Below are 13,891 nucleotides of genomic sequence, written 5' to 3'. Positions count from 1 at the left end.
ATCCCTTTAAACCTCAAGGAAATATTACAGTCATAAAATTTCCAAGAAAAGAATGTGTTCAGAGTAGGGGAATATAACAATCCTGTGAATATAATATAAAGGCTGTATTGTACTTTGAACATGATCTGCTTGGAAGGAAATGAGTATAATAATAGATTTTGCATCGGCTACATTGTTAGTTAACTATGTTGTATACATACCTAGAGAATTTCTTCAGACTGGTTCGAGCCAACAGGAAGGCTATGGTAACTCGAATACCCACTTTTTACAAGCAACACAATGACAACTAAAATGTACTTTATTTACAGATAAACAAAAGCCCACACTTTGTTTTATTTTTCAGGGAATTAATAGCCCTACAGTATGTTTATGTTCAATTCTTCTGGTGGTTAAGGTTTAGAAAGCATGTGAATGTGATAGATTTCATGATACAGCATGAAGCTCCCTTTCCAGAATGAATAATTTCTGAATGATTTTTTTGTGTAAAGAATTCTGTGTGTCATTTATCAGAATGAAATGTCAGACCCACTTGTTATCAGCTTATTATATTATTCAGTCATGACATCAATTCCCTCATCCGTGTCTCAGGTCTGGCTGTGTCCAGGGAGAGGCGGCTGTCCAGGTCTCATAAGTTTCTGTGCCTGCGCGTCGGCAAGGCCATGAAGAAGACGTTTGTGTCCAATGCCAGCGCCTCCATGCAGCAGTATGCCCAGCGTGATCGTAAACACGAGTACTGGTTCTCTGTGCCGCAGGAGAGGTGAGTTAGCACCAAACACAGCCCTCATTTATTCTTCCTCCACTTTCACTCGGGGATGAGGTTTTGTGTAGTTTGTTTTCCCAGAAAATTAATTTCTTTTCAACTTCAGTTGGGATTTGATTCATATGCTGGTAAACATTTGGATTTTTTATGGCCCAGAATTTAGACCCATAGAATAGATTGAACTCATAGCCACTGAGGTCTCATGTTCCTCTATTTACATAATTTGCTGCACTTTTCTGAAAACTTAAAACCATTAGATAAGTTTTTCCTAAATCTCAGCTTTTAACAACTTTTAATTCCCAATACAGAGCAGCTTCCGAGAACCCATTAAAAACCATAAACTGTGTGTTCCTAGCAAATTAAGCCAAAGAACTCAAACAACGTAATTCAATTTGAGCATGGTTCATTTCAAACCAGAAGTCATTTCCCAAATCCTTGCTGTCAGTTCTGCTTGTCTGTGCCATTACAACGCTGCCTTTGTCTCTTGTCATGCAAGGACACGCTGAGAATCGCTTCCTTTCATATAATACAAGTACCCAGTGTTCATCTGTCTGCGGCCTGGCCGCCATGCTTTGGCCTGGGACCTTGATTGAATGTGGATATGCTTGTGATTGTCTTGTATTAAATCTCTCTATAGAAAATAACTACTTTTAAGAAACATACTTGCAACTCTGTTGAGCAGAAAAACATCTAAGAACGCATAACACACTGATCCTTCAGGTACAACAGGAGAAGACCACATCAGGTTCTCACAGGCTCATCGAAACTGGGCAGTGGAAGTTTACAAAAATATTGCCTGGTCTTTATCCCATCTTCAACTATCCAGTTTGTGCATTTTGAGATGCTTTTCTGCTCACCATGTTTGTAAAGAGTGGTTTTGTTTTTCCCACCATTCTGTGTAAACTCTGGAGGCTGTTGTGTGTGAAAATCTCAGTAGGTTAGCAGTTTCTTATATACTCAAACCAGCACGTCTGGCACCAACATACATACCATGGTCATAGTCACATTTTTTACTGATGCTCTTCATTTGTATGCATGATGTTATGGTTCATCTTTGGGTGTGTTGATGAATTCTTTTCTGTGGCTCTCGTGTCCTCATGTGGCTTATATCCTCTGTCCATGTAGGTCAGACCACCTTTATTTGTTCTTCATCCAGTGGAGCCCGGAGACATTCGGCGATGGCATGGGAAGCGTCAGCCGTGAGCCTGGGTTCATGGTAGTTAAAAAAATCGACGAACCTGAACCCGACAATGAGCAGACAACGTCAGACTCCTCATCCAAGGAGTGGGAGGTAGCCTCTGTCCGTGAGCTCTGTTCTCCAGCCCTTTCTTTGAATTTGCTTTGTTCTTAAAGCTTTTGAATGATCTGATTTTGACTCAATTTTGTGCAGCGATGTTAACGCTTGTTTGTGTTTGTTAAACAGTATGTTTTGCTTGTGCATTGCCATGTGGAGATGATCTCAATTTGTTGCATATACGTATTACTGTGTGTTTTGCACTGTTTCTGTGTCTTTGTGTTTTGTCTATGTTTCTGTATTCCAGGTGCCTGGAACTTTAACATGTTCACCACACCTCCTCTCCCATTTGCCATCACACTGTGTTGTCATAGCTTTCGTTCACTTTATCTGTCTGAAATTAGTGTGTACACTTGGTCAGTAAATTCCCCCATGATTATTTTTACCGTGAGCTTGAAGCTGGTGTTTTGCATGATTGTGTTCTGTTTTCTTTTAACAAAGCAGCTCATGTATGCACTTGATGCATGAGCTCCTCTGTTGTACGTTGAGACCAAGGCATGGTTTAAAGACGGATGGTTTGGCATGTTAAACCATGCTGGTGTGACAATAACGTGACTGAAGTTCAGTGCAGAGACTGGTATAAATGTGTTAGCAGGGCTAAGCTCCCCTGTCTTTCAGAGATTAAAAAAATACATTAATGGGTTTCTGTCCACAGAATGGTATGAAGAAGTGAGGCTAGGGTTTAATTTCTTTCTAGCCCAGACTGTAGATTCATGCATCCTATCAGTGACAGTCATGTCAGGTGATTATACAGAGCGAAACGCCCCCTAGGTTTGAGCATGTGAATATAATATAAAGAATATAATCGAGGCCCGCTTCGCTGACACATCTTTAACACATCATCAGGCGCAGTTGCAGGTTGAAAATCTTGATTTGTCGTCACTGGTTCAGTAAATGGTTATGAATGTTGCCAAGGTATCATGGAGATCATTAAAACGAAGAGGATACTCCAGAAGAACTAAGATTATTACACAGAAATGTTTACAGTGAGTTCACGTCTTGTATGTCATTTTAAATCCACAATGAGGAGTTGATTATTTTCGAGCTGCTCTGTGATGAGCAGGAGGATGAAAAGATGTAGTCAGAAGCAGCTGGCGTATGTCTTCATGGAAATAGTAGTGTAGCAATCTGGTGTGAGCTATGCTGAAACCAATCCGCCCTATGAAGAAAGCGATACTGGAACTGAGGCAGCACTTTAAATTTTAATGTAAATCAATGATGTAGGAAACAAAGCAGATTGATTTGTCATTCCGTGACTTGTGCACTGGACAAAGCCTCGTAGTCTTGTGTTTAGCATAAGTAAAGTTTCCTTCCCTTGAGTGTAAATGTTGAACAAGATTGTTGAGATTGTGCAGGCTGTTATTGACATTTTACTTTATTTTACTTTGAATCTTGGGAATTTAGGTTTAGACCAGTCTTGTGATAATGTAGTCAGTTAGATATTAATTATGTATAAAATGGGTAAGTAATCTTTGCTTGTAACCTTAGGGTTGCAGACAGGGTACTGTGTGTGTGTGTGTGTGTGTGTGTGTGTGTGTGTGTGGCCCTAGTTTTGGTACTGATGAAGTATGAAAAGAAGCCAGGCTAATTAAGCTGCTAGTAGAATCTTCTAGTGCATTAGAGTCTTAGAGAACACGTTACTTCTCCTTGTGTGTGTGTCTGTGTGTGCGTGTGAGGACCAAATGTCCCCACAAGGATAGGAATAGCTGACTTTTTTTTTTTTTTTTTTTTTAAGAAACTATGTTATTTAAGAAAATAAAAGATGTTTCCTTTTGGTTACTGGGGTAAAGGTTTAGTTTTAGCGTTAGGCGTATCATTAATTTAATTTATGTCAAACGTGTGTGTGTGTGGTAGGTAAACACTACATTCTGGTTTCAGACACGGGGGAAAAAGGCGCGCTGTCTCTTTAAATGCGCGTGCTGTCAGCTGTGTGATAGGCGGGCGCAGTCTCTCTCGGAGCCAATCAGATAAGCCATTGTGCTCTATGTGGAATTTCATTGGTTATTGTAGTGTCGATCATATTCGGAGAAAAAGTCCCGTGTTGAGTCGGGGTGTTTCTTGTTGCTCCAGCGTCGGCGAAACTGAGGAATTGATTTGAAGCGGCTGGGATGTGAGTGCAGAAACGCGCCTCACTCTGAATAGACATGTTCTCCAGGAGGCTGAAACAAGCGGAGCCGTTCACTGCTAAGTATTCCTGTGTACGTGGCAGCGTGGTCTGTGCTGAAGCGAGCTCTTCTCGCTGTTTGGGGGGTTTGGCTGCACGCGGCTAGCTGAGTTAAACACAACAAACACACGCTCTTGTGGTGATCTCGGGACAGCTGCGATGTTTTTACGCTGGTTTAAAAATCCACACCACGTGCTGTTTGTTTATTATTCTTTCTAATATGCCGTAAGAAACTTAGACGCGTGTCCTTCAGGTTTGCAGGCGGGAGGCGGTGTCATAACTGCGGGTAGAAACTCTACTAGCTGGCGCGCTAGGACAATTAGCCAGCTACCAGACTGAGGACAGTCAAAGTTCACCAGGTAGATTAAGGGGTTTGTTTAATAGTTATTAAAGTGTCTTCCCCTAGGTGCTGAGTTCTAATTTTCTGTTTCCTGGTCCTGGGGAAACGCTCCAGTTTTAGTATTTAAGTCATCAGTTTCCCTCCGTGGTGCTGTAATACAACAAAAAATAAAGAGTACTCCAAGACCAGGATTAAGAAAGCAGTGTGTCTAGAAAAAATTTGTAGAGAGTCTCAGTTTAATTTGATAGTTCGTCAGCTTTCAAGAAAAAGATTCAGCTATTTTGTTGATTCATCCTGTATTAGTCTTGTGTTCGTCCAATTAAATCCTCTCTAGAGTGTATATGTCCCGCCCCCAGAGGCGTGTCCTGCTCCACAGTAGCAGCTTGTTACCGGCAAACATTTTGTTTGTTTGTATTTAAATTTATTGCCATACCAGCTTCAAAGGCCATTTCATGGCAAATACAGATATTAATCAAACATTCAATAAAATTCAGCTTAGAAAAATCAAACAAACGTTTCTGTGCAGCATGACAACTCTATAAATGATTCTTTAAATTTACTTGTGATAAAAATTGTAAAAGTTTTCCAGGGTCCATCTAACTAAACAAGTCTTTCAAAGTTTGTCCTGATAAAAGAGCAAACACAGTTCATCTGTGTATTTGTGGCTGGCTGTCTGCTATTCAGACACATCAGATAGCTCCCGGTGGTGACCCTGCGATGCTCCCTCACCATCGGTTCCACTGATGGTCAACCTCGGCTCCGACCTGTACAGTGCAACTCCTAAAATACACAGCATCTCGTCCTGTGGGATATCCTCGTTAAAGCTGACAGGTGTGGGTGAAAATGGCAGTGAGAAATCCTCCACAGTTGAAAAAAGGGCACAAGTGATGAACTCGGTATCCGATAAGAAAAACTTTTTTTTCCCCTCGTACTTGATATTCTTCATAGTTTCGCAGTTGATTGAGTGATTAATCTGCATAGGTCAATCATGTGCCTGTTTACTGTTTAAATCTGGTACATTTTCTAGAGCCTTCCCGTCTATAATTGTTAGTCAGCATACATGATTGTTAATTTATTTCTGCTTATGTGCCATAATATACTATTGCGTTTCTGATTAGCCTGATTACATTGCTCTGCAGCGTAATGACCTGCGCTGAGTGCAGGCATTATTATCTTCATTATCATCTACGTTGTACCTGTAAAACCTGAACATTGTACTCTTTTAGAGAGAAAAAGAGAGAGTAATTGAAGTGTGTGTCTGAAAATTGTTATATGCCTAGAGGTTTGGGCTTGCTCAGGTATGCACTGTCATTAAGGAAAGACGCTTTGAGGTTAACTACATCGTGCACAACAGCTAAACCTGCAGGTTTGAAAAAATGGACTGATTAAATGAAGTAGAACGAACACTGCTCAAAACTTTGGCGTCTGTGTCCAGCCCTACTTTGTGAATACAGCTGTCTGTGTACATATTGGGAGGGAAGAACAGCATGATCTCTGTCTGTCATATAATAAGAAGATCTACTAGCTAGTAATCCTGTAATCCATACGATTAGGATTTGTGAGAATATTTTAAATGTTTATTGATGGGGACTAAAATGTTGTAGTATTGTAAAGCATATTATTGTAATCTACTTTAACAAGCCATGGCATTGCCCTTTTTATGACAACCTAAAGACCCCTGGGATACAGTAGTAATCAGACATGTAACAGTAGTCCTTTAAATGTTAGTCAGTATTCAATATAATACCTTTAAACCCGTATCTCTTTAGAATAGTGTAATAAAAGATTTAGTGAGCCATTCAGAAAAAAGTGAAGCTTTCTCCATTATATTTCGTTGATATACAGTCTGATATTTGACATTTTGGTTAAAATGGTCTGCATGTATGTGTGCTCAGGTATGAATGCCCAGAATATCATGCACTGATTGTGAACTATAACAACAGATTTGAGTCTGTTTGCCCTCTGAAGCTTCAAGGAATCTTATTAGCCAGGCTGCTCTTTTGCAGCAAATGATCATTGACCACTAACTTGTTTAAACACACAAAAAAAAAAAATACTCATTTAGGAAATTGATGAAGAAGGCCTGGAAGACCAAATGTAATTTGAGGACTGAAGTCTGCTCTCTATAAGTGTTGACTGACCCTGTTAAAACCCTGCAACGAAAGATATACACTTAGCTGCGATGTGAAAAATGATGAATTCTGTAGCTTAGTTTTGATGGAATGATTTGTGGGATAGAGCTTCCAGAGCTGGATCGTCCAAGCGCGAGTTAGTGTTTGTGGTAAAAATGAGTCATTCTATTAGACTAAATCTCTATTGCTACAGGGAATTATTGACGAGTCAGAATTTACTGCCACTTTATGATGTTATGACTATTTGGCTCAAATTCAGCATGTCGCCACATTTCTTCTCCTGATATCTAGTATATGAATACCTGTTTAACCATCTGAGGCAGTGCCTTTGAGTGATTTATAGCTGTGCACTAGGTGGTGATGTGACATAATTACTGTGTTAGATTCTTTTTCTTAGTGACATGCTCAGCATTTTCTGCATGCATTTAAACCAGAACAGCGCTCCTTGCCACTAATGCATCTCGTTTTGCCAGTTTTGTAAAGCCGTGACATAGCAACAGTCCCTGTACAGTAAGCAAGGCTAATTTTAGCACTGATAACCATCCACCAGACCAAAGGTAGCCTGGCAACTAATGCAGCTAATAAAACAATTAAATTAAACAGAATACTGTTTTTTTTTTTTTTTTTTTAAAGATTTGTTTTTGTTTTTTTCCACAAAGGACCAGCTGTCTTTGCAAGATGGTGTACTGAGAAACAGCTCACACAGGCATGCAAAACACTTGGTTTAAACTTGCTTGCATTTTAGACACAACGCACAAAGTGAGACTTTAGTACTTCTCTTAAAGTCTAGGCATCCTTTTTTTTCTGTCAATAATAAGGATATTCATTTTGAATAATGATTCAACAGCATTGTGTCAGTTCTTCAGTGAAGGCTGCAGTGTCCACACCTTGCTTTCACACTCCATGCTCACTACTGTGCTCGCTCTCTCTCCATGCTCAGCTGTGGCTTCTTTCCCCCCCCTCCTATCTCTGTACCAGGTAGTGTCACTGAGCGAACACCACCGCCGGATCGATGCACTAAACACTGAAGATCTGCGTGCCCTGTGCAAACGGCTCCAGGTGCCTGGCCATAGATCCCCAAAGAAACCTAGAACTCTTCTTAGAGCCACTTAGTATTGATTAGCTTGAGTGTCCGTAGCTTTACTTTTGGGTTTCTTAGCCAACAGTGCAATATGGTTGTGCTGGACACAGCTGTATAGCGGCAAACATGGAAATGTTTGCGAGTGGGTTGAAAAACTTTGACGGTCTGGAAAAACACATCACATGTCACTGTGCTGCTAAACAGCCAAAAACAGAGACAAATTTCACCATGTGAAGGGTTTCCCCAGGCCACCACACAGTTTTTGAATAACAATCACTATTTTGAACTGAATTACCGTAGGCCGAGTAAACCAATAGACTCACCACATCCGACAGAACCCTTGCAAAAAACATTACGTAGATAGGTGGTGTTGTATATCGTCTGCATTGAAGGATGGTGGAGAGGGTGTAGGGTTGAAAAAGGATGGAAGTTAGGGCTCCATAGAGTGTTTGCCCAATTGTTTGCCATGGACAATGCAGGTAATTCAAGCAAGGGTTGTGTAACCCGAGTGTGTTCAGGCTGCAAGAGGCAAAGTGTCTCTGTCTTTGCCACTATTCTGTGAAACAGAGCAGTCCCAAGAGTCTTTTGCTTGCAAGCCAGGTTAGTCGGTTACTTGATATGTAGTTAGTATAATAGTCTAGATAGGTATAGAACATAACTAGGACAGGTATAGATGTATAGATAAAATATGTTGTTATGAAACAACTTTGAGTTTACATCCTTGGTTAATTTGCATTTTTTTTCCTTTGCATGCATGGTCATTTGAATAAACAAACTTCCTTGAGGATATTTATACCCTTTATGTTGGATTATAAACCAAACCAAAGAGATTTACGTTCAAACCTAGAAGCACGTGCCCTATATAAGCAAGATAGAAATGCAGGTTCTTGAATTAGCTGCTGCTCACTTTGCTTACATTGTTCTCTGCTTCTAGATCACCACAAAAGAGGAGGTGACCTCCAAACATGGCACATCTATCACAGCCAGCCTGGAGCCGGAGACCTTTAAACCCAACTTGAGTGAACCTAGCGACCTCCTGGAAGCCGAACAGATAGAGAAGGTGAGCCACATCTATCCTGTCTTTGCTGATATTGTTTCAAGTGCTAGTTTCACTCTACAGGAGGTAAGGAGCTCATCGATCCCTTTCCTCCTCCAATAAAGTGCCTTCTTAAGCATCCTCAAATTATTGATCAATTATAGATCGTCACACAACTGACAGAAAAGCCTGAGACTTTTTTCTCCTATCTTACACTCTAATAGGTATGCTTCGTGAACATGGTTCGAAATCCGTACTCTTATTCTGCGATGCTTTAAAAATAGGGCATTTTATTTATGCCTTCCCTAACTCAAAACAGTCAGTAGCTAAATGAAGCAGCAAGAAGTTTTGATATTAACATATTTTCCAGACTGTAAGTACATTGTGAGTGCTTACAGGGGTGGGAAAATCACTATATAATAATTGATGTAGCAGTTATTTTTGGTCTGTAACATCTTCTGTCAGCCTGGTAGATATCTGTGAGTAATTACAGCCTTATGAAGGATTCATTATATAGCAGTGCTGAATATGGCCGATCGGTATATTAAAAGAGCACTGTTGTAGGTTTAGTGTCTAAAATCATCCTGTACATTTTCTGATTTCTTCATTTGTCATTTAATGAATACTTGTCCAGAATGTTGTCGTCTCTGATGGTCTCGTTATTTTTACTCACTGTGACTGTAATCTGTGAGATCTGTTTGTTTTGAGTCTACACTCAATGATGCCCTGTGGGTACTGCCTTTCTAGTAGCATCAGCACTTCAAGAAAATAGATCAACTAAGGTGGCTTCTAATCCTGTGTTCTGTGTTTATGCACCCCAAAGGCCCATACTGATGGTAAATCAGTCAAAATATAATCCCTGGAGAAAGCCAAGACTAGCATACACAAGATTTATACCAAAGATATATAGCATTTACTAGGTCTGGTGTGTGCGTGTACGGGGCTGTATCGTGCTTGGTTAGGTTCTCTGCCTGCTGGTGTTAAAAGGTCATTGCTACTGTAATTGGGCACTGATGACTGTGGCATTCAATTTCATTCCCCTGATGTACCATTTCCCTCCGTTTCTTTTTCTGTGCTCTGAGAACGCTACCATGATTTTTCACTTTTCATGCCATTCATACATTTGCTGTATATATCTTTTTACACCTCTGCTAATGAGACAGCCTCTGTCTTATTCACAGCTGGCAAAGCATCTCCCACCCAGAACCATAGGCTATCCATGGACGCTGGCATTCAGCACGTCCAAGCACGGCATGAGTATTAAAACCCTGTACCGGATCATGCAGGGGCAGGACTCTCCCGTTGTCCTCATCATTAAAGACAGTGATGGGCAGGTAAGACTCTACCAAAGCTTGACTGAACTAAGGCTTTTTCTTTGTATATGTACTTGACGTGGATGGAAGCTTGGGGGACTGGTTAGCGTGAGCGTTAGTCTGCTAGACTAATGGCCCACTGTTGGCATTTTGACTGAAACCTTGATTCATTTTGCTCTTGTGTGCAACATTTTTCTGTTACGATGATATCAACCCATTGCCTTTGTGCATTTTACCAGTTCATTTAGTCAGAGAGAAATGCACTGGAGGAATTCAATAGCCCGTATAGGCTGTATGGTAGCCCATAATAACATTGATCTGTGTGATGTCTAGGTGTTTGGGGCATTAGCATCAGAGCCCTTTAAAGTCAGCGACGGATTTTACGGCACAGGAGAAACGTTTCTCTTCTCCTTCTATCCACAGTTTGAGGTGTGTTGTCTGTGTGGTTTATTTACAGATTATTTGACGCTCAGTGCATTTTTAAGTCAGTATGTCCACATGACCTCTTTGAAATGGATTGTTGCTTGAATTTTCTGTGCTTTCAGGTCTACAAATGGACAGGTGATAACATGTTCTTTATCAAAGGAGACATGGACTCCCTGGCATTTGGTGGAGGAAGGTAAGTCCTTTCTGAGTCTAATACACAAACTCTGCACGTAGCTTTTGAACTGGTGCACTTTGTAGTCTTTACAGCTGTATTCAGGTTAATGTATTGTAAGAGAAATCATTTGAATGCAGACAATGACTGGAAATGTATTTATTTGGCAGGATATAATAGCTCATTAACAGGTAGGGAAAAAAAATGAAAACACTATAACTCTAATACATAAAATATTTACATAAAATATTTAGCTGAAGGCAGCTCATTTGACCAGTAACTAGCTACAGGGCTAGAGACATTAGGTCAGAAAAGGAGTTTCCATAGACTGTCAAAGAATTTTCATTTTATTTACTTTCCCCATTCTGAATAGCAAACTGACAAAATTACTTTAAAAAAAAAAAAAGTCAACAACGAAAGCAGAACATTTAAAGACGCATGGACAAAGAAGTATGTGTTTATGCTCATGCATTAAATTAAAAATTTATGTCTCATCTGTTCAGAGTCCATGGCACTAGTCAAAAGTTGTAATGTAAACAACACTTCAAAACAAACCATAACCGCATCAAACTGTCTTCTTTATAGTCATCAACTAATCATTAAGGCTTAGGTATTAATCAGTTATGTTAGTTATTTATTCAGACCTTTGTAAGTAAGGAATTTTATTACCGTATACCGTTGTAGTTACTAGATCCTAACCTGCCATGTAGCATTGAAGCTTCCGCTGACTTTCGTCATAGCAGCAGGTAGAGAAAAGAGTTTCAATACATTTAAACCCATCTCCTTCACTTACAGTGGTGAATTTGGTTTGTGGCTGGACGGAGATCTCTACCATGGCAGGAGTCACTCATGCAAAACATTTGGGAACCCGATGCTCTCCGTGAAGGAGGACTTCTTCGTGCAGGACATTGAGATCTGGTCGTTCGAGTAGGCCACTCTCTCCATGAGAGAGAGAAAGAGAGAAAGATGGCTCCAGTCAGGGAAACAAAGCCAACCAGATGTCTCTGTGCTGGCCAGAAGTGTCCCAAACCTTAATGTGCATCACCTCGGCTCCCAGGAAGCCTGTTTTAAAGCAGCATAATCTCTTTATGCTTGCCGTATGTTACTAATGCATTTAACACAAATCTTTTTCCCCCACTCTCTCTTTCCTCGTGCTGTTACCATGTGTACTTTGTTCCAAGCTTCAGTGCAAGGTGTGTTTAGGTGAGCAGAAAGCTGAGACGCACCGTGACAATCATCAGTGAGCGTTCAAGTACTGATTACAGGGGACCACTGGAGCGCTTTGAACGTCAGATGGTGATGCTGGCATAGGTTTGGGACAAGATGGATCTGTTACAGATCGAGGCAGAAAGCTTCATTGGATGTTACTAATGCAATGGCCTCACAGGAGATGGACAAAAAAAGAAATGGAAGTAACTACAAACACATTCCTGTGCCCTTTGAGACTACAGAAATGTTTGACAGGTAACAGGATCGCCTGAGGGCAGCATCCATGCAGAGAGCAAAAAAAATGCGAGTGTACATCCTGAGTTTCTTCTGAAGCGAATTATACAAGTGTTGTGAATTCATAGTCTTTCTGTCGTTCACCATCATAGATCCACCGCAGTAAAGCACATAGCCCTTAATCTATGAAGAAAAACATTGTCGTACCGTTCTGTTAAGTGGGTTTATGTGTGAGTTCAGCTTCCTCCGTGTGTGGAGGGTCGTGTGTACTGTTCGTAGACAGTAATGTGTTGCAATAGATTTTGTGGAATATGCAAATTACTGTTCTTGTTAACCTCAATAATCCGGACGGGATCTTTTGTGTCCTTCCCGTCGCTCTTTCAAACTAACTTTTAAAAGCTTTTACGTCTGGACAGAAAATTGCTTTTCGGGGTATCATTTGAAAAGCTGGAGATGTTTTTTTTTTTTGTTTGTTTGTTTTTTTTTCATAAATATAATGACAATTATATATTTATGTATATAATTATATAACAAATTCTATATATATACATATATATATGTAATTATATATTGCTGTTACGTGTGACAGTGATCTTTTTTGTGCTGATATCTCAGCTGTTACCAATATAATGTACAGTATATTACCCTGTAAATTAATGTTAAAATAGTAGATTTGTTCCTATATATAAATATATAATTATTAGCAGACAAATATATAGAGTGTGGATTGGTGGGTTGCTTCTAGCACTTTAATCTAGTTTAAAGCCAGATGCTTTCGGCTTTCTTTGCAGTAGCTGTACAGTCTTTATTATATATATATTTTTTGTTCCTTTATTTGTGTGTTTAGAAATTAACAGATGTTAGCTGTTTATGAAGAGCTTTCTGCTACACTGTTGGGAAAATGTAGCTAAAGCCCTGAATCTAATGTCCGAGTCCAGTGGGGTTAGATTCTCTCCTCACATGTCTCGTCTCGATGCTGTGTCTTTGTTGGTGTGTAGATTCACTGTTCACAGGCTGAGGGAGGATGAGGAGGGTGAAGAAGAGCAGGTAATCATCAGACCCTCATCACTCTTCCCATACCAGCGAGTTCTGTCAATGTGGAGTCACAGACGAGGTCCAGTGTGAACAAAATGCTCCAGCCGATTCGCTGGAATACAATGTAATAGTGATGTAAAAAAAAAAAAAAAGAAAAAGTATATAAATAAAAATTATTAACCTGAGATGAACTGTATTTATTCCTTTTTTTTTTAGTTGTGTTACAAAGTCTACATGGTAAGGACATGGTTGAAACTTTTTGTGAACAAATAAATCAAAATGGACTTTTGAGTGCAGCAGTTTTACAGTGGGGCAGTTTATTAAAGGGAGCCATTAGGGAAGTGACGTCAAAGAAGTGCATGATATGTAACCATGACAACACGTTTCTGCATTCTTTTCGTTTAAAAAGCAGCAGTAGCCTTTTCAGGCTAAAGAAGGCTTGAAGTGTTTTTCAGTGTTTAAGTGTTACTGCTGCCCCCTTGTGGGTGCTTTGTGCAGTTACTTCTGGAGGTTCAGCAGATGAAGAGCTTGGGCTAAAGTCGAAAAGCCAGTCTGAGAGATGAAAACGTGTAGAAATAGAAGCTGCAGACTCTGCTCTCTGAAGACTAGCTCTGATGCTGTGGAGTAGCTGCTCTATAGAAATAATAGCTAAATTATAGCTATTTAATTTTATACATCCTTCTTTAGCAGTATTG

At 40.0% G+C, this 13,891-nt stretch overlaps 1 protein-coding gene across 5 annotated transcripts in view; it reads left to right on the top strand.

The window, feature by feature from the left end:
* The window catches only part of oxr1a (oxidation resistance 1a), a 177,440-nt gene extending 164,085 nt beyond the window's left edge, over window positions 1-13,355 (top strand). For 2 of the 5 annotated variants that reach the window (XM_026924547.3, XM_026924548.3), the window contains 8 exons: window positions 589-757; window positions 1,886-2,051; window positions 7,669-7,749; window positions 8,706-8,831; window positions 9,989-10,141; window positions 10,454-10,549; window positions 10,666-10,739; window positions 11,514-13,355. In XM_026924547.3, coding sequence (XP_026780348.3) covers window positions 589-757; window positions 1,886-2,051; window positions 7,669-7,749; window positions 8,706-8,831; window positions 9,989-10,141; window positions 10,454-10,549; window positions 10,666-10,739; window positions 11,514-11,649 — 1,001 coding nt within the window. In that variant the 3' untranslated portion in view covers window positions 11,650-13,355. The other 3 variants (XM_026924549.3, XM_053228056.1, XM_034298284.2) reach the window with 2 other exon arrangements.
* Window positions 13,356-13,891: the final 536 nt, after the last annotated feature.

The sequence above is a fragment of the Pangasianodon hypophthalmus genome, chromosome 22 (assembly GCF_027358585.1).
Source record: "Pangasianodon hypophthalmus isolate fPanHyp1 chromosome 22, fPanHyp1.pri, whole genome shotgun sequence".
Taxonomy (NCBI): domain Eukaryota; kingdom Metazoa; phylum Chordata; class Actinopteri; order Siluriformes; family Pangasiidae; genus Pangasianodon; species Pangasianodon hypophthalmus.
The sequence above is the reverse complement of the archived record's forward strand: the minus strand, read 5'-3'. Positions and strand labels throughout refer to the sequence as shown.